General features: G+C 39.6%; 2 protein-coding genes across 3 annotated transcripts in view; one reads left to right on the forward strand and one right to left on the reverse strand.

Moving 5' to 3' along the window:
• SLK (STE20 like kinase) overlaps positions 1–14079 on the reverse strand; it is a 50915-nt gene extending 36836 nt beyond the window's left edge. For both annotated transcript variants that reach the window (XM_050337764.1, XM_050337755.1), the window contains exon 1: positions 13414–14079. In XM_050337764.1, coding sequence (XP_050193721.1) covers positions 13414–13563 — 150 coding nt within the window. In that variant the 5' untranslated portion in view covers positions 13564–14079. The remainder of the gene's footprint in view (positions 1–13413) is intronic.
• A 246-nt stretch (positions 14080–14325) lies between these two features.
• The window catches only part of STN1 (STN1 subunit of CST complex), a 48952-nt gene continuing 41957 nt past the window's right edge, over positions 14326–21320 (forward strand). Inside the window, exon 1 of the mRNA XM_050305222.1 lies at positions 14326–14430. The gene's annotated coding sequence lies outside the window, so the exon portion shown is untranslated. The remainder of the gene's footprint in view (positions 14431–21320) is intronic.

The raw sequence follows: 21320 nt of genomic DNA on the forward strand, positions 1-21320 counted from the left end.
CTGCATTACTCCTGCTAACCTCTTCTCCCAGGGAGACATTTGGAGCTGTAAAAGTAAACTCTGGAGCTTTCTGCAAACAGATGCACCACTGAGTCTTTCAGCTCCACGTAGCACACAGTCACTTTGTTTACTCACACTTTACAGACTAGTGTATGTTCACAGATGTAAATGTACCAACCTACAATACTCTTTTTTTTTTTTTTTTTTTTTTAAATGAAGTGGCGAGGTCAACCCACAGTTCCTCCTTACCCTGTTCCTTGGAGTTGAGTTACAAAACAAGACTGGGATCTGCTCTGCCCAGAGTCTTTAGCCAGATCAGATGCAAGATGGCTACAGCTGTTTGCTGACCCAGCACAGCTATTCATTATGGCAAAACAACAAACAGAACAGTGCATCTGACTTGAGCATAGAAAATTCTGTCCTTCCTAACTGGATATGAGCAAGTCAACAAAATAATAAATAAAGAAAAATGACAATTTCTTTGGACTTTAAGAACACTTCAACAAAGGCCTTCTGACATGTTACTAGGGAAACTACATAGTCATGGAAATGCAATGTGGCACAGTAATTAAGTTAAAAAAACTTGCTGTCAGAAAAGTAAAGAATATTATCAAAAGCACCACATTTCATAGAGCAGAAGGAAGGCATTTAAAGACCTGCACTAAGACAATTTATTTTATGTATTTATTGCAGAAGATGATGGGCTATAACAGATGTAACTTAACTGTTTAAGCGTAAACATCTTACTAGCTCAAAAATATGGGCAATTTGAGAAAAGGTTCTGTATAATTTGATACTGCAATGTGAGCCATATTCAAATTTTGCAATAAGCACAGCTAAATAGCCAGAGGGGAAAGATTAAATTAAACAAAATGAAGTATTATCACCCTGTTTCAATCTTTGTCCTTCTAAAATGAACAATAAATACAGTACAGTTCATATATTTAAAGGGAAAAATATAAACTATATAGGTAGTTCAAGATTCAGTGTTTTACAAAAAGATACAGTTGTAGCAGAGGGAAAGGAAATGTGACTACATCAATACCACATTAAAATTGGCAACAGTTCTTGCAAAACTATCAAAGCACATATTCTGTTGCTCCATACATGCTCTAGTCTGCTAAGATGAAACTTCCTCTATTTCTGAAGGAACAAAAGACAGAAGTAGAGTAGCTTCAGACAGCTTTCATTAAAAAAGCTGTACATCATCATTTCTCACTTTTAACTAATATTGTTACAGAAACCAATTCATATTCTCTTTATGGTATTAATATATTTTAAAAAGAACAGAAAATTCAGAATTCTAGACGGAAGCCATTGCTTCCTTATGTGCATATCTTAAAAACAATCTGACAGAAACCAACCGCAAAGACAGCGGCAACAACAAAGAAATCAATATAGTTAAGCCAGTATCATTCAGTGCCCTTTAAACAAGTTATTTTCAACTCAGTCCTACAATTAACTTTATTAATTACAAAATGCACTCTGCTGGTGTAGGCTGTTTAAAGCCTGTACAGCCTGTGACTTGCCAGTAGTTTTCTTGTGCCTTAAGTCGTGACCCCAAAGCTCCCCACAACAGCACAAACACAAGCTGAAATCTCTGACGTGCAAGTTCAAAAGGTGCCTCACGGGGTTTACAATGACCTGGATATCCTGGTGCTGCAAGTGGGACATCTCAGGAGATGAGGAAGAGCCATCTGAATACACATTTGGTATTCCTTGACAACTGGCTAGTCAAGTACCACAAAAATAGGTCTTAGGTTCTGTAAGTGAACTTCATTCATATTCAGCACAGTAGTGAAACCCTTGCTTCTGATGTTGCCTACCAGATTAACTGTTTGGCTTGTTTTAATTGTTGAATTTGAACAACTAACCAATTATGAAAACCAACTACTTTGAGAAACTATATGAATGCAAATCCTATTACTTATCAGCAGATTTCAAAAGAAGTTTTAATTTAGAAGCATACTGATGATGCTGGTCTTTTTCAAATTCTGATGTTTTATGCATTGGCTGTTTGACATCTTACTGATTAGTGTAATTCATGCAGAATTTACCTAGAATGCTACTGATAAACACAAATGGCCATGGGAATAATTGCATTATTTCATAAAATTATTAAAAACAAATTCAGATAAACCCTTCAATTCTTTGAAGAGCTTGATGCACAAAATATGCAAAGGAAAAACAGTTGCTTTACTCAGACATTTGCAACCAATGAACTTGTGAGCTTCTATCACTAAAAGATTTTCATGCAACATTGGAACGTTGTTCTTCCCCTGACAGAACTGTTGAGTGTCATGATAACATTAGGCAGTTAAATACACAAGATGTTCAGGAGGAAGTTCTGTTCTTGCCTCCCAACAGTGTGGAAATGTTACTTTTAATGGAATTATGAAAGGTTTATTTTGCCCATGTACCCAAGAAGTGATGTTGCATGTCTTTTCAGGGGAGGTTCTCATCAAGAGAAAACTGCTTTATCTCCTTCTTCTACTTCTCTCTCTCTCGAGGTGTTGTTTTGTTATTTATTTATTTATTTATTATTAGATTGAAGGCTTTGTGAAGCAGAAGACTATCTTTTGTTGTGTATTTGTACAGTAAGAGGAAATGCAGAATTCCATTCCTTTTGGAAAATTATCAAAGCCATTTCTTGCTTCAAAACTCTCTGCTCACTCTGAAACTCAACTCAGTTTCTGAACTTCCCTTATACAAGGCAGATTTAGTGCCAAATAAGAAGTCTTATAAAATTTTCATTCTTTTCTAGCAGTTATGTAGCACACCTAAAGTAGAAAAGAGAATCACCACTAGAAATAAAATTGGGAACAGAGGCTTTTAGTAAATTTTCACTTAAAAATCTGCCTACATAAGAAAATTATCCTTCAGTGATGCAGAGGGACAGAACTACTGGCTGATAACACCACCAGCAGCATTTCACAAAACTACCATTTGCTAACAGCAAATGCCTCGTACAACAGGAGTAATTGGATTTTTTATTTTGTCCTGAGAAAAAGCATTCACCTGATATACCTTAACAACCTCAGAATATCGACATGCCACCCTGATGCTTCCCTTTGATGGCTATTTAAGCCAGTGCTGACACTGTCCTGTCAGTTTTCCTCTACATTAGCAGTGTTGCTTGTCTGGCCCTCTCGTGAGCTGGTCTGGGTAGCCAAGAAGATTACATGTACAATCAGCTTTTGTGTGGCTTAGTTCCTTGAACCAGATCAACACGAGGTTGGCAAGAACCAAGCTTGTCACAAGGAAGGAGGTGGGAATGAGAGTGCACTGCCAGAATTCTCACTGCGTTGACTCGCATCTTTGGAAACTGTTGTGGAAAACAGTCACAGTAAAGACCCCGACACTCATCATTCCAAAGCCACTTCTGTACTTACTAAAGCTATTAAAATGCACCACTTTGAGAACATCTGTTGTTGACCTTCAGTTAATATCACAGCTCCACACTGTTTTAGTGCTTTTCCCAGATTCAAAAGATCCCTCTTCATAGTGCTCTGGCTCAAAGGTGAGGTCCCAAAACAGCATCAATAAAACATTGAAACAGGAGAGGTAACAAGTCACTACATTAGTTCATTTTTATATTTCACTTTTAAATGCTAGGGGCAGGTGTGGGCTTTTAGTTTGTTTTTATTTAAGGGTAACAGGCAAAATTGACAACTTAGTGGGTCGTTAAGCCGACCAGAACATCTCTGTTTGCTACCAAGACACAGCTTAAAATTCTTGCTACAACCAAAAGCAAAGTCAATATTTTCAGGTACACAAGCTATGCCAGTCAGTAGGAAACACTTGACACTCTTGTTTAAATGGAGATTTTTAAGCTTTCAGACTTGCCACCATGGAGAGAGGAAAAATAGCAGACAGGTTACTCATAAACTTGGTTAGTACATCTCCACTACTAGCCAAAACTACTTGGAAAGAGTGAAAGAGTAAAAAAAGCTTGGCTTAACTCTGAAAGTACCCATTTCACCAAATTATTGGGATGATTTTTTTCGAGGATAATCCCTGTACAAACCCTTCCAATTGTATTTCCCAGTGATGATCACAGTTCATGGTGCAATGTAGCTGCACAGACCTGTGGTTCTGACCCATGACTATCCAGTAATGAAAAACAGAACAGCTGGCCTGAATGGTGAACTGAAAGATATGGGGCATCCACAGAAGCTGAGCAAGTAAGAGAATGAGAGGGACAATTAAAATTATTAAAGGGTCAAGTAGTTGTCTTACAAAAAGCAGATTAAAAAGGTTGGGCCTCTTCAATTAAAACAGGAAAAGCTGAAGGTGGGGCAGGAACATGACTGAACTTTACAAAATAAAAAAAGGCAGCATATGAATGGAATAAATCCTAATTGAGACAATGGCTGTGAAAGAAAAGAGAGTTTACTGCAACATTCTAATTTTTGCTGAGGTAGCCAATTAACATTTCTCCATTAAGGTTTCACTGCCTTTTGACTACAAAAGTATTATCTCTTTTCATGGTACAACACTGCTTAGAAATACAAGTCATCTTAAATAAAGACCTGTGTTAGAGAAAAGCTTTGGGTTTACAGCATGAATCTGTTTTTGGAGAACCATTACCTACAGGATAAAGAAAGAATAAAACTCAACACAAAAAATCTTGCCAAGTTACTATGTTATCATTAACAAAGTTACAGTAACTTCCCTCAGAACACTGTTTCTGAATCATGGCTATGATTAAGCATTTCTAGAGAAAAAACCCCAGTTCCTTAAAGTCCCCCTTACACAAAAAAAATCTCAGATCTAAAATGTTATTCACAAAGATATGAAGAAAGAACAGGGACAGTCTTCTCCCAGCTCATTATCAAGTTAGATGGATTAAAATACGATTCTGCCTTAGGATGGAGATTCACCACTGCTTCCTTACCAAGTAAACCAATTCTAATGTAGACACAACTTCAGTTCTAGAGCAATGGTTCCCCCAAAAACTTCACTCTGTTCACTCACTCATTTTGAAGAACTGTATTAATGCAACCTCAGAACAATTCTTTCTGAAAATAAAGTTTATTTACTCATTATGGCCTCCTTCAGTTTCAGATTTTCTGAAACGACCAAGAGATAAATTTTTAAGACTGACACTTTATGGTAACAGTCATTTAGTCCTCCACAGTAAGGAGAGATTTAGCATATTTTAAATGCTAATCAAATTAATTTGGTTAGTTTTCACTTCTTCATATTCTTCTCCATAGAAAATTCATTAAAATTTAAAAATCATATCATAGAATAGCATGCTTCAGGTAAACAGAACATTCTTAAAGCTACATTTTGTGTGGAACTTGATTCAAGCATGAATCTATTCATGAGCAATTTCTTGCTCTAGGCTACAGGTAATTACCTAAATAGAAAATGGCTCAAAAATATAAACATGGCAACGTAAAGGGGAAGTACTTTGTTTCTTTTTCTTAGCTTCCAAATCACCATTCATGCTTAGCTGCTTCACATTAACCTCTCTCTATGTTCACATGCGATCCCACAGAATACTGAAAGCCCGTCTTAATCCAAAAGAGTAAAAAAAACCAAGGAAAATCTATAACTTTAATATTGTCACTTGCTTTTACATACAGTTAGAATTCCTTCAAGAAACTTTACGTATTCCTAAAAATCAAATACAGTATTTTAAGTAGGTGAATTAATTATACAAAGAATCCTACATTACTGTTTTATTGTGATTATTTTTTGCTTTTGGTAAATCTGCTGCTGCATGTATTTTGGTTGATTTGTATCATGAATATGGAACATATTCAATAGAAAATCTGAAATGCCAGTGGAAAATTAACATTTACAGTAAAGCCTTAATTTTTTTTGAAGTATGAATTCCATTACAGAGTAGTTTGAGGTAGTTTACTAGCTTTTATTGAATATCATTTTTATTGACTGACATTGTACAAACATACTCCGCAAGTACTGGGTCTTCTTTCTCTCTAAAAAAATTCTTTCCCATTTTTGAGTGGAAAAAATGTGTTCCCACATGACATATTTGAGACATATCTGACAGTTGAAATTTCTTTCCAGCATTCCATACTGTAATCATGTTATAAAGTCATTAAAAATGAATTGGGGGGTGAAAATATGTATTTTATACGGTCATGGAGAAAAATTATAAAACACCATTTATTTTTTTTTACTCTGTACTATTAATTCAACCTGCTTTCTGTGCTATTAATTCAGTCTGCTCTGTTTTCTGACTGTCAATTTCATGGCTTTTCCATCACTAAACATGAAAAACTGGAACAATCCAAACAGTACCAAAAGAAAAGACAGCATGAGCATTGTATTTGAGTAACGTGGCTGCTACTGTAAAACAAGACAATAGGCAAAAGAGGCGAGACACTATGAATGTCAACTCTGTGCATAATCTGAATATAATTAAAGGTTATTGAGGGAGCACAAGGAAACAAAGACCGAAAAAATATTTATAAATGACACTTCAGCCACCAGGGTCTTGAGGAAAGATCTCAAATCAGAGGATTTAATTACAGGATTTCATTCCTCTTTCACACAGACACAATTGTCATTGAAGGAGAATGATGTTTACAATCTTATGAGATTCTCAAATCATGGGTCATGGCCCACAAAACATGGAATTCATAACTGCATTCAATTTAAACAAAAGGCAAAAAGAAAAAAAAAAAAAAAAAAGAAAAGAAAAATCCCAAACTAGGGATTGGGATTGTGGCATTTGCAAATACAAACCCAACAAATTATTGCTTCAATATTGTTTATGGGGTGGTCAAAGCTGGAATTTGAGTCTCCACCAAAAGAAACTTTTGAACTACTGCTCTGCAACAACAGAATCTATTACTACTTGGGGCATTGTAGTACTGTAGGAGTACTTCCCTGCCAAAGATTAAACTCAAAAGGTTTACCACATAGCCTTCAAAACCCTAAAATAAAAACCCCAAACAAAACACCAGAACCCACAAAACAACAACAAAACAAAATCCAAAATAAAATAGTGCCTTGAGATTTTTTGTTAGCTCCTATATCAGAATTATTTAATTAAATAGACTGTACATGACTTCAGATATGAAGAATTATTCTACCAAGTTAGAACAGCTTCAAGAAGCTTCACTCTGCCGTCTATTTGACTTTAAACAGTCACATTTAGTTTATGCCTGAAATCCAAATTTTTACTCTCCAGCCAAGAAACCACAGTCCAAACAAAAAATACGATATATCAGATGACATGAAAAAACCCAAAGGGAACTTTCATAAACATAAATAAAATCAAATAATGATTTCCTATTTACTTAGAGATCTAAACAGTTTATGTAACTATGTTCACACCTTGGAAAAGATGACTGCCTTACCAAGGACTGATCATAAGCATTCTATATTTATCCTCCACAAACTTGCCTGCAGTTTTAATTCCAAATGCAACAGACAGACAATACATTACTCATAAGTTAAGTATTGTGATGTTGATTTTAAGCCAAGTGATGTAAATATGTCCAAAAAGTGAGACACACACGTGTTATGCTTCTTTCCAATATTTCCTTGCTACAGACAAAATGGAAAGGAGACATTGCCTTCTACAAGTAGCCATTTAAAAGAAGAAATTTATCTCTGTTTATAATTTATAGATTACTTTCTTGCACAAGTTTCCTCAGAAAACTGAGCTGGAGTGAAAATAGGTGTAAAGAGCTCTGCAAAGCTTTACCCTCCACACGTTTCCCAGGGTTTAAAACACTGATACTGCCTTTTCCTTATCTGGTATCTTCTAATCAGGCTAAAACTGCAAGAGTGTGAAAATAAAGATAACATTGTAGAGCAACTTACCACGCTGACCAGCAAGATTAAAATCGTTTGTCTTCTATGAACTGTCATGCATCTTTTTTCACCTAGACAATACAGAGCAGCCCTGAAGTACTCAGGCTACTCTTACAAAGCTCATTGTTCTTTGCAAACTTTAGGTAAAGTTTTAGTTCGTTTTACTTGGACTAAATATTTAAAATTTAATATTAGCACCTTATACATTATTCTCTTGAGAGTAAATCGACTCTCATATCTCCTCTATCTACTAATGCCTCTATGGCTAAACAAAGCACCATGGCACTTAAGTGAATATTATTAATTCAGGTCTCCTGAGGGCAACTGCTCCAGTTTAATGAGAGGTCAACTTATATAGTCAATTATGAATGAAAAATAGATTACAAGAAAACATATTTAGTATAGCAAACAATTTTAATCAAAATTGCCAATAGTTCTGCGCTATTGATTCATTCTTAAATATTAAAATTCAATTTAGGGCATTTTCACTTTCTATTTCTTTCCAGGTGTAGGGTCATGGCAGAGTCCCACATGAAACTTCCAGTTCATGAAGAACAGTATTTGGCTGGCAATTTTCAAACATGAATTTATCTTCCAACTAGTATCAAACATACAGGACTTCAGACAAACTCAATCAACATCTTTCACAGGGAACTGTATCATTTATGCAGGAATGTCTGCCAAGCTCCAACAGCTCTAACAAATTCTTCTGAAGAATTAGTGGAACTAATGACACCACATAAATCAAATGGTAGGTAAAGCATAGGAAAAAAACAGCCTATTTGTGCTCCAAGCTTAGATATTCAGTAAGTGGTCAAAATCTATTTCTGGGAGTTTTTAAGTTACAAATGTAAAAGCTGTTCATCCTAGGAAGCAGCATGATACATTACTATCATTCAGGTAACTTCAAGTTGCAATATCCAACTGCAGGAATTTAGAACGATGTACTATAAGGCCAGAGAAACTAGGAAATATAAATCCTCCCTGCTCTGTCCTTACTTTGTTTTCAGGTCAGACTAACTAATGCATTTTCTATGACTAGAAAATCAGCTGTGATGTTAGTGATACACAAAAAAGTACTTCTGAGCAGCCACAGTGCTTCTAAGTCACTTCACATTTTAACATTAAAAGGAGTTAAGAACATATAATCATTAAATGATATAATTGGCCCAGTTTTACTAAATCACTACTTATAAATTCTATGTGTTTCTACCTTCTATAGAAGACATTAAGGCACAAACAAGCTATCCTGTAAAGTTTTATAGGTACATTACAGATAAGATTGTTTCAATTGTAGATACAAATGCTTAACCTAAATGAAGCACCATCATTATTTTATTGGACTTTAAGAAACACTGTATCTGAAGTCCACTGTCACCAGTCAGAGATGAGTTTGTATTGGCCACTACTGCCAATATAAGTATCTATGAATGCTTAATGTAGTTACAATTTTCAACAGATAATGCATTAGGGTAATGCTGTTCACCATGATTATGGTTATCAGCATCCACAACATTTCTTCTCTGAACCCAAAGAAGAAAACAGATTTTTTAACCAAGCACCAGTTCATTGCTCAGAGTTGGAAAACTTGTCCTAGTAGCTTCACATGAAATACAAATATTTCATTTTCCAAATTCCTATGAGAATATTATATACACAATGCTTTCAACATTTTAGATGGGATACTATAAATAGGTAGAATATTCCAAGTCAAACAAAGCAGCATGAATGAAACTCAAAACCAGACAAGTCCAAAGGATTCTCTAATAATAATTTGTCACTTTCTATTAAAATATATATACACATCCCATATAAATACACATATCCCCTGTATCATATATGGTATACTGCCACATATATTATACCTCTATAAAACCTGTTCCCATAGAAGATTTGAAATTAATATACTTGTAGAGATGGTACTCATAATAATCATAATGATGGCCAAAAGTCTGTTAATTTCTTGGAGGAGTATCCTCTAATGAAGGGCTCAGAGATGACACCAACTAAACATCAGTGTAACATGTTCTTACCACCAAAAAGGCTGGCAAATTTTACTGAAATATAGTCCCAGCCCTTTATTTAATTCAGAAGGTTTACTTAGGAAGATATTTGCATTTTCATTAATTGTGTATATCTGTATGATAAAGAGTCTCCATCAGGAACTTTAGCAAGGAAGAGCCACAGTTCAAGTCAGGCATCTTAAAGGTCTGTTTTCACATCATCTAGACATGAACTTCCTAGCCTAAAGCTGATGGGAGTTGTTAACACTAACAGTGATTTACCTTAAAGCAATGTTTACAGTGTGCACAGAACCGATTCTGGACACGATAGGGAACTATAACACACAATACAGCTACATGATATAATAACTAATTTCTAAAGCAAACTCTTTACAATTACAGTAAGAGTCGAAGTTTTTTGAGGACACTTAACCTGATCAAATCAAGAGCAGTTTCAAGCTGTTCTATCTTTTGGCTTTTGGTTTGTTTTTGTAAGATAGTAGTTTGTGTCTAGCTGCCAAACTTCAAAGTTGAAATCAGACTCCAGTGCTAATACTACGCTTCTTCAGTGTCTGTCAGAACTCTAGCAATCCATTCAGTAATTCTAAATAATTCATGAAAGGCAAATAAAAGATTGGAAAAAAAATTCCATCAGCAACCTCGAAATTCTCTTTACAAGGGCCATCACCTGACATTGAAGTACTGCAAGGGTCTATAAATTGAAAAAGGACAGAAAACTACACCATTATTCATTAGCCAAGAGCAAAAAGAAAACAGTCTAAAGTGGCCTCTTTGAAGAGGCTGAAAAGGGCCAGAATGAAAAGTCCTATAGAGCCATAAACCTTTGCCATCAGTAGTCTGCAATTACAGAGCTCCTCTGATCACAAGAGACTTGCAGCAGCAGTTGAAACACTCAGAGTATTTCTAAACATTACTTAGAAGTTAGTGAATACAAATGTACGAATTGACAGAACTCAAAAAGCCTTAGAACGCTACAACAAACAGCTTCAAAGGAAATAAGCTCTTCTAGCAATTTGGCTAAAGTATTAAAAAATAAGCAAGATCCTTGTAGTTGATTGGGAAGAAGGGGAATGAATCCCAAGTTTTCAATACTCTTAAGACTGCTGTACAGAAAACTAATTATCACTAGACAGCATTTTAAGTAATGATTTTAAAATTTAAAATAAATTAATCAGTGAGGGTTTCAGTACTGTCAATCATTTTAGAGTTGCTTTTGAACTTTTATTTAAATATTTGATACTTTATCCAGAAGATCAGTTACACAACTGAAGCTAATACTCCTCTATGGGAAATCATAGCATGTAACCAATCTAACCTACTTTTTATTAGAAATCCAAAGTATACATAGCCTTATTTATCTGGCAACTGCCTTTCAACAAACATCTGCCAAAACCCTGTCACACATAGATCCTAGGATCTTAAACAAAGGCAAATGTAGTTTTGGCAAATGTAACTGACACTGGGATAGTGGGGGATTTTTTTGTAAATAAACAAGGAGTTCCAACCACCCACACTTGCATTATCCAAAGACAAAGTCTTCGCTCATTTGACAGTTTTGTTCCAGCTTATAGTCTTGAATGCAAAATTTGAGAAGGAATTGAAAGGCTATTCCTGCAGTTTCTCATTTGATGTGCATATCCATGAAAGAACAACCTAACACACCTTTGCTTTACAGTTGCTTGCCAAGCACACTCAGATGCAGGAATACAAGCACAATCAGTATCTGTGTGTAATCCTCCTTCTCATACTAGATGAAAACAAAATGAATGCTGCTGAACTCAAGCAGTAAGAGATTTCTTTTTTAAAAGGGATTTTTTTCCCAGGAATAATAGTGCCTGTTAATTCTCACAACTGCTAAGTTCAACCGTGTAAACACAGGTGCAATTCTGACTACTACAATTTTTAAAAACATGCTTTAATTTTGAAAAATCCAATTTCAGGAGTTAACTCTGTTTTCCATTTGGATGTGATTTTTTACTTTGAGACTTATTTCTGACCGTGAAATAACTTTCTCCTGTTTATGTACAAAGTACACTGAAATGCAAAATTTAGAGCTGTCTTGCTCAGACACCTTCCTCTAGTAGTACTACTGCTAATATAGACATGCCTACAAATAAACATGAGAAGAGGTTTGAGGATAGGAGGGGAAATGCACGTGGGGGAGAAGAACACACTTAGCATTGTATTTCTGAGGTATATATTCACAAAATGGGAATCAAAACTCCACTATGAAGCTTAAAGAGAAACTTTAATACTCTGCAAATGCCATTAGAGACGTTAGAGCCAGCAAACTTTATTCTAGAGTAACTTCAGACATATTCAGTTATTTTAATGAAAAAAAATACCTCTAATATTCCAAAGTGACATGAGAAGCACCATCTAGACTATGTAATACCCCAATATCTAAATAAACCAGACGCTCCTAAAATAGAACATCAACACGAATTCCTTGGGTGAAATGACCCCACCTAACATTCTGAACTGACTGTGGCACTTCTGCTCAAATTTACAAACAGGTGACACCACAGTACAATAGAGTATCTACCCAAAATAGCACATGCTTCATGAGTATCCCGATTTCATAAACTCTCAAATACAGTACTCTAAATATAGAAGTTTCTTGACCGAATTAGCTCTCAGAAACACTGTAAATGGTATTCTCATGCTATTTTTTGCTAGACTCAAGAACCCGCTTCAGAGTCTCAATTCCCAATTCTCAGTCAGTTCCCAATTCTCTCATGTTTATCCCTCCATGATGTTTTTTCACACTATCCCTAAGTCAAACGCGAAGCATTGACGCCCTTTTAGAAGGAGGCAGAGTAGCTGAAGATATGCCTGAAAGCTTCAGTCTTGTCAAACATTAGCAGGGTTGTATCTGTGTCATTGTACTCCACTTGGCTTGATAAATTCTAGGTAAGCATCCTTCAAAACACTACTTGTACCAGTACACTTAAAGATTTAAAGAGTAAACAAAGGAGAGAAGTTAGGAGATCCAACACAGGAATTTTGCCACACAGTGAAAGCCAAGATAACGCAACTATTTAATTCAACTCCACATGGAGCAAGATGGGGGAATGCCCATTTAGCGACGAGAACTCGGCTCTATACACTACGCACGAGGCACAGGAGTCGACTTTACTGTTCAGTGGCTTCTTTCTGTACAGAAACTTAGGGAAAAAAAGCCAAAACAAACACGCACCTCACACCAAGAAAATATAGTGAGGTCAGAAGCCACACTGTGCACGTCCCAAAAAAACCCCAAAATACAGGGGAAGCGAGCGATTCAGCAGCGGGCAGGGTGGAGCAGAAGGCGGGACAATGACCTAATAGGAGTTTTCTATCTTTAGTTTCGCGAGGCTCAGTGGACAAGCGGCGCCGGGATGCCCCGCTCTGCCTCCGCCGCTCCCGGGGGGGCACCGGGCGCTCTCCGCCCCAAGTTGTCCCGAACTCGCCGCTCCCAGCAGGTATCCCGAGGGGCCGGGGCTGGCAGACAGGGAGCCCGAGGCAGCGCTGAAAGGCAGCACCACTGCTCCGAGTCATTTCCCAGCTATGAGCAGCCACACCAGCGACCCGCGCCGCCCGCCCTTACCTTGAACACTTTACCGAAAGCACCATCTCCCAGCTCCCCGATGATTTCCCAGAACTCCTCAGGGTTCAAATCCCTCTTGACGTGCTCGTATTGCTTCTTCTTCTTCTCGCCGCCCAGCTTGAAGATCTTGCGAAAGTTGAAGAAGGACATTTTGGCTCGGGCCGGGGAATGGAGCTGGCGGCGCTGCCCCCTGGTCCCGCCGGGACCCCCGGGCCGGGCGGCGCTGCCGGGAGCGACCTCCGCGCCCAGACCCGAGTCCTGGAGCCGCTCGGGAAGCGCCGTCACCGCCGGGTGCGGCGGGCAGACAACACCCCGCGGTGCCCGGCGGGGCCGGCTCGGTGCCCGCTGCTCTGCGCTCCTCTCCCCGGGGGGCTCCGCGCTCCTACTCGGCCGGGCCGGGCACCATCGCGGCAACAAGTGCCGGGCTCCCTCCTCGGGACGGGCGGCGGTGCAGCTCGGGAACGGGGGTACAGGGAGCGGTCACGTCCCGCCTCGCAGGACGGGGCGGATGTAGGGAGGGGCGGGCGCTGCTCCCCTGCCGACTCGCGGCCGGTTGTTCCTCACGGAGCGGCGTCCCGGGGGCGGCGACGGCGTGCGGGAAGCGATGCCGCTCGCTGCCGGCCTGCCTCTCCCGCGCTCTCGCGGCGCGGGGCCCGGGCGGCTCCGCTTCCTGCGGGGCGGCACCGGCGGCGCCCCCGCCCCCTCCGCCCTCCCCTCCCCGCCCCCGCCCGGCGCCTGCGCGCCCCCGCTCCCGCGCGCCCGGGACCGCCTCGCGCCCCTCCGCCGCCCCGACGCGCGCCGCCGCCGGCGCACGCGCACAGCGCGCGACCACACCTCCCTTCCCTTCCCTCCGCGTCCTCCGGCGCGTGCGCACGCGCCGCACCGGCAGCACGCGCACACCGCCCCGCCAAAGGCGCGGCCACGGCGGAGGCGGAGGGAGGGGGCGGGGCTTTCCCTGCCCACGTGACGCGGCGGCGGCGGCGCCAGCCAATAGGAGCGCGCGGAGGCTTCCGGCGGGTAAGTCGGTGTCGGGCACAAGATGGAGGGGGCGCCCCCACAGCCCCTCGGGGCACAGGGGTCGTGCTGGGGCGGGGGTGAGCGCTCGTCCCGCCCTCCTTCCTACCCTCCTGCTTTTCTTGTGGGAGGGAGTAATCGTTTTTTCTTTTCGTCCTCTGTGTGCTGTTAGAGTAGGAGCGTGGGGCAAGGGCACCCTTTATCCTGACTGTATCCTCATCTCTGAAGGACCCCCCGTGCCTCTCTCGTTGCTGCTCTGCTTTCCCGAGCAGCGAGGGTCTCCCCAGCCCTGTGCCCGAGGATGACGTTCCCTGTTGAGGGGGAAAGTCTCCCCTCGGGGCTGGGGGGGTACCCCGCGTTCCTCCTGGCAGCGCAGGCAGAGCCCCCCCCGCATGGTCCCTGAAGGGGCTGTGAAACCCCCCCTAAAGGGTGTGCCGGGAGCGCTTCTTGGGGTTTGGGGCTTTGACGTGGCTCTCAGAGGAACGTGTTGACAGCAAAAAACCGACGATGGAAGGCTTCATTTTGTTTGTGGGCCGATACTGTTCCTAGACCTGCTCTCTGGCTTATTACGGCGTTGGGTGTGATGTTCATGTGCTGCGCGTTTGGTATCTTTGGTATCTTATTTAATCACTGGGACAGGCTTGAATTTCCTTATCTCACAACCTTCTCTTCCCACAAGTGATTCCTTCATCAGCCTGAAGTACGGTTGTATTTTAATAGTTGTGTTGTGTGTATGCCACCAAGTGTGTGGTGTTTCTTCACCTGGAAGCAGGAGGCGTTCCCGTTGCCTGGATAAAGGGCAGTCAGCAGGCATGGAGAAAGGTTTGGGCTGTGACAGGCAGGAAGTCGATCCAGCAGTTGAGGCGATGCTGAGAGACCTGAGAGGGATCTGATAATGAGACAAACACCGAGGGAAAATCGTGTAATGCCTTGTCCTCGTATGAACCTGAGTGCCTGTAGCTGCCGTTAATTTAAGCTGCATGATGAGCTTCTACAGATCCAGCCTCTGGTGTGCAGCGCTTCTCAGACCACTTTATTAGCATGACAATAGTTAGCTATCTACGGAGGGTACTCTATGTGCAAACTTAATAAGAAGAAGAATAATGAGGCACTGAGATACATCCGTGATGGGGTTCATATTGCAGCCTTTATAACCTCCTTGAAAGAAGCGGTTCTTAGGAGCAGAAAGTCCTGGGCTGAATCAAGAAAGGGAGTTCAGCAAAGGAGTTTTCTAATAGTACAGGTTTGTGTAGTAATGAATGTTAGAAAGGCGTTTCAAAAGGAAGAAAGGGCATAGAAATAGCCTGGAGCTGAACTTTGCATCGTGTGTTAACAATGTTTGGTTTTTAGCTGAAACCTGCTGGGGTAGAAGCATTCTAAGAATATGCTGGTGATGTATGTTGAGTAATTAGTGGTGCTAATAGTATTTATAATGTCCTGGAACACCCTGTGCCAAGCACTGTCCTACCCCAGAACACGGGGATGGCCCCTGACACCAAGAGTTTATGAATCAAACAACAGCGTTGTTAGGAGTCCATTTCTTTAAACTGTATAAAGTCCATTTCAAGGATAGTACCACCCCATGAACAGAGAGTCTTTCAAATGCTCTTGCTAACCTTATTTGTTGTAATAATCAACGTTTGTTTTTCAAAAGTTATGTTGGGCTTTGTGGTTCCTTTGTGCTGACAGCTTGGCCACAAAATGTAAAACTGTTGAGGAGGATGCTAAAGCCAAAACTGTTTATTTTTTTGAGGGCAATAATAAGAAACAACTGCAATCCAAGCTTTTATTTTCTCTTCTGTGATCTGGCTGGCTGGCTCCATCTATTAACCTCATTTGCAAGTTTCATGGAGATAGTTTGGGTTAAATACAATAATAAAGAGTGATTGATAAGATTTATTCAGTGTTACCAGCAGCAATTTAGCTTCTGAAACCTTAATTTTTAAAGTTCTTTTTCTCTGTATAATCTTTTTTCCTCCCCTGTCAGGTGGGATAATAGCTTTGTTTTGGATGTTAAAGTACAGTGATGGCTTCAATAATAATTTTCATTAATAGTTTTAATTGAATATTTTGTTTTTATCTTTCTCTTGGATAAAAAGTGCTTTGGGACTAATTTCCATCGGTTTATTTAAACTGATTGATTGCTGGAGGATGGGAAAAAAAGGAATCCAAAGCCATAGCATGAATTTCTTGTATTTAGGTAGGATTATCTTTTCTTCAGCCTCAGGGTTAGTGTCATACGACAGAGGGGGGTGGGAGGTGTGTGCGTGAATGTCAGAGTTTGTAAGAACTGGAAATAAATGCAAAACTAAAAGAAAACTTTGTAAGCCATATGTGACCAAGTGCAGCTGAGCTGGCAGCAATGGGATGGGGTAGCAGGGCCTGGTTCTTTCACAGCTCTGTTAATAAATGAACGTTGGACTGTCAGTAGTTCACACACAGCATCTCTACAATGGGTCGTTTTCTTGTGAACTTGTGTGTGATAAGAGTTTGACTTAGAGCAGAACAAGGACAGTAGTGTCATCCTGCCAGTGGCTAAATGTTAGCAGGTACTGCAAATGTATTGCTTTAGACTTTTATAAAGGAAGCCTTCCTGTTCCAGAGAGCTATTAATTCATATAGCATTAAAAATATAAGATGAAAGGCTGGCAGAGAGAAAGGAGCAAATAATCTAGTGATAAAGTTTTGCTTTTAAGGTTTTTTTTCTTTTTTTTTTTTTTGTTTTTGTTTGCACTTTAACAATTCAAGATAAAACCAGTATAACTGAATGGAGAACTGTGGCTCAGTCTTGTTTTTTCCCTTATTCTTTCATTCTGGAGTTACAGCTTGCCACTCAATCCTAAAAATAAACTCTGTAAGGTGAAGGTTAAGTGCTAGTAGCAAATCCTTCCCAATTTGCTTTGACTTCCTGGTATGAAGGAGGCTGCATGAAGCCTGGGTTTTTGTGTGTGTGGTTTTTTTGTTCCTGATAGCAGGAGTTTTTAGCAACTGTAAATGTTTCCAGATGGTAAGGATAGAAAGGTAAAAGTGAATTATATGAAAACTTCTCCTTCAGGAATTTAAAGCAATGCTTTTTGCGAATTCAGTGCTTCCTTTACGTGTCACCGGAAGATGTTAAAGTGAGGATGTTAAAGAACTATCCTGATTGTTCATCAAATATATTGGCTTAAGAATAGCTGTAACTCTTTATGGCAATCTTTTTCGTCTCTTTGTGATTTAGAAGTCTCCTTTATACTTTCTGCTGCTTAATATCACCGTCCTTTCCCATTGCCTCAGTCACACTTGTCACTGTTCTTAACTCCCTGTTCAGGTTCCACTTCTGTTTCATTTAAACTGTTCCATTTTTTTTTAATTGAAAGTAAACACTTCAGAAATTTAATTTGAAATGTGTTCTTCACAGCATACATTGCCCTTTCACTGCAGCCCTACATCCAGTCTTCAGTTAATTCAAAATATTTAATGGTATATTTTTGTACTGATTTGACTTCCTGTCCATCCGTGCTTTCACTGATCTGCAGCCTTCTTTCAGATGATTGAGTTTGTTGAACTGCTGTAAGGTCACAGGTGGCTTGTTCGTGGTTAAATCTGAAGTGTAATTCTTAATTTATCCGTCTTAATCTGTCTGTCACCTTTGGCACTCAACACTGGCCTTTCTGTTTTCTTTAATTGATGTATGTGGTGTTTTTATTGGTATTTTCCAGTTATGTGGCAGCATTTTTTTCATAGGCTCTACCATTTCCCTTCTGATCTGTTCCCAAAGTTAAATTTTTGTGCTGTATTGGATCATTTCAGTTCTAAGCACCACTGCAACTTCTAGATCCCTCTAGTTAACTCACCATCTTCCTTTTTAACCTCCTTTTTGTATTCTTGGTTTTGTCAAGACCCCGTGTATGCAGCCTCTGTATCTGAAGTTATTTCCAAATGCTGCTTTGCTTCCCTCTTAGTCTGACTTCTTTTTCCTTGGATTTCAGGATTTTATGGAATTAAGTTCTGATACTTTGCCTTGTACCACCGTAGCATTAGTAACTTTCCTCATTCCTTCTGGCTTTGTGAGAAAGTTTTGGTGACTCTCCCGTACCTGACCTTTATCTCCCTTCTCTCATTCATCATGAGTCGTTTTTCCTTTCTATATTCTGAATGTTTTGGTTTCTCATAGGAGCACCTCAATTCAGTGGATTTCAAGTACCACAGTGTTTTCAGTCACTTTCAACATTGTATATTGATCTTAAAGATACTGTTTTTCTTCCTTCTATGATATTTCCATCCTCTTTGTGTACATGGCAGATTTTTGACTTTGTGTCTTTTTTCTGTGACCCCTCTGTACTTTCTGTTTCGTACCTGACTCCTGTGTCCTAATGCCCTAATTCATGGTGGTAAGTACAGAGGAGCTAGCAGCATCATCAATTAATAAACTATGTTTATGGCAAGGTGAAGAGGGAAGTACAAAAGAGGGCTAAAAGAGGTTTTTATTTCTCTGTTATATAAGAGGTTTGCCTCTGGCTGTGTGCTTTCCTTTGAGGAGCATCAACTTGTTATCCATTTTCTGGAAGCCTTGAGAGAGGTGAGTGTTGTGTGTAGAATCATTAAGGTTGGAAAAGACTTCTGGGATCAGAGAGTCCAACCTTGGACTGAACCCCCACCATGTCAACAAAACCACAGCACTCCAAGTGCCCCATTCAGTCGTTTCTTGAACACCTCCAGGGATGGTACCTCCACCACCTCCCTGGGCAGCCTGTTCCAAGGCTTAACCACTCCTTCAGCAAAGAAATTCTTCCTAATGTCCAGCCTGAATGTGCCCTGGTGCAGCTTAAGACGGTGTCCTCCTGTCCATGAGAAAAGGCCGACCCTCAGCTCTCTATACCCTCCTTTCAGGTAGTTGTAGAGGCTGTTAAAGCCTCCCCTGAGCCTCCTCCAGACTAAACACCCTCAACTCCCTCAGCCGCTCCGTGTAGGACTAATTGCCTAGAGCCTTCACCTGCTCCATTGTGCTTCTCTGGACTTGCTCCAGCACCTCCATATCCTTGGAGTGAGGAGCCCAAAACTGAACAGAGCACTCGAGGCGTGGCCTCACCAGTACAGGGGGATGATCACTTTTTTTTTTTTTTAATACATCACTGCAGGACCAGTTAATCTAAGAATTGCCATAGAAACACGTGGCATTTGGAAGCTTCAGCGTATAAGGGTATTAATTGATGTTTGCAGTTAAAAAAAAAAGTGTTTAAAGTGTTTAGGAATAGGATTGATCTAATTTTGGCTTCAGAAAAATCTGTGTGTTTATTCTAAATTGGCCATGCTTTTCCAGTAGTCAGTGGGGAAATGTAACTTCAGAGGGCAGTTCACCTTTCCCCACTTTAGATCTTTATCACAGTATTTAACTGTTGTCCTAGAAATGTGTGATGAGAGTTCTTCCTACCTGTGGAGATCGCACTGCCAGCAGAACTCTTGGAGTGCACTTTTTTCATGTCAGGCAACTCCTCTGGGAATGATGACAGAGCAAATATAAAAGTTGCCAAGTTACCTGAATGTTTCCAAGTAAACCTGTGATGTTTTATTGCATAAACTTTATCTTATATTAAATGTCAGAAGAAAAAACAATAATATAAACATTGAAATCTTGAATAAGGATCAGATATTTCAACAAATAGTACAGGAATATTTCTTGGAAACATAGCGGGTAAAAGGCATTCAAGCTTTAATATGTTAAATTCTTTGAATTTCTTGCAAAAAGAAATATGGTTTTTCTTATTGCTTCCAGTTGATCTACAGGAAAATCACCTTCAAGACTGATTTTCAGAAACAGTCATATATCATTGGAGGGGAGTGAGAAGCAAATCTCAGATTTAATGGAAGGTGTCAACTACTTGAGACTAACATGGCTGATTCTCTTCATTGATTACCTGACTAATGCAATTAAAAATTTCACATCTTTATATAAAATTTCTCAAGAAGGCTGGTTTCTTTTTAGTTTGCACTTACTTTAAAAACTCCTTCTATAGGAATTTTCAGTTAATATTAAAATACTGAGCTGCACTGGTGGATAGTTGCATTTTTTTTTTAATACAGTGGTTAGTGTAATAAAAGTCCTTTCAGTGTTGTGATGACTGCAACAATCTTCCACAGAACCATGCAGGAGTAAGTCTATCTAGAATATTCGCTTCTTTTAAAATAATATCCTTTAAAATATTACTACTCTTAGTCATAATGCTTTATTCTTTCTAACCATTTAAAGCATTTGAGATTATATTTAATTTAAAACAATTTATTTGATCAAAACTGTACATGAACACAAGGCAAAGTATTTAAAACTCGCAGAGCCCCCTCCATCTGATGGATATTAGAAGCTTTAGTTAAGTCACATGAAAGCATGTATTACAAATGCTTCACCATGTTTGTCTTTCCTCCAGATGGTAATTAGACCTTTTCCTCTTGCATAGCAGTCACAAGCTGATTTGCTCTTTTTGTTTGTGGCTTTCAAATTTGCATTAGTTCACATAGCAGCTAGGATTAGAAATTTATTAAGGGATAAAGATAGCTTTGCATCTCAGTATTGCTCTCAGTCAATACTGGCACAAAAAACATCGGAACAAAAAACCCACACGTATTGCTGCTTTTCTTTCTGCAAATCCTGAATTTCTTCCTCTGTTTCCCAGGAGCCTTTTTTTTTCCAGAAGGGACTTTGTGTTCTCTTGTGATCTTGATCGGCTCTGTAATCTTGGGACCAAATAACTTGTCCTGTAGTATGAAAATCAGTTATTTTTGAGTCTGTTTTTTTAATATGGCTAGCCAGCCAGCCAGCAAACCCAGTCCTGGTTATGTGGTGTGCATAAGAAGGAAGTTTATTATGCTTTCTACAACTACTATTAAAAATATACCACACTGAAAATGAGGAACAT

This window comes from Myiozetetes cayanensis, unplaced genomic scaffold (assembly GCF_022539395.1).
Source record: "Myiozetetes cayanensis isolate MyiCay16 unplaced genomic scaffold, myiCay2020 scf10, whole genome shotgun sequence".
In the NCBI taxonomy this organism is placed as follows: domain Eukaryota; kingdom Metazoa; phylum Chordata; class Aves; order Passeriformes; family Tyrannidae; genus Myiozetetes; species Myiozetetes cayanensis.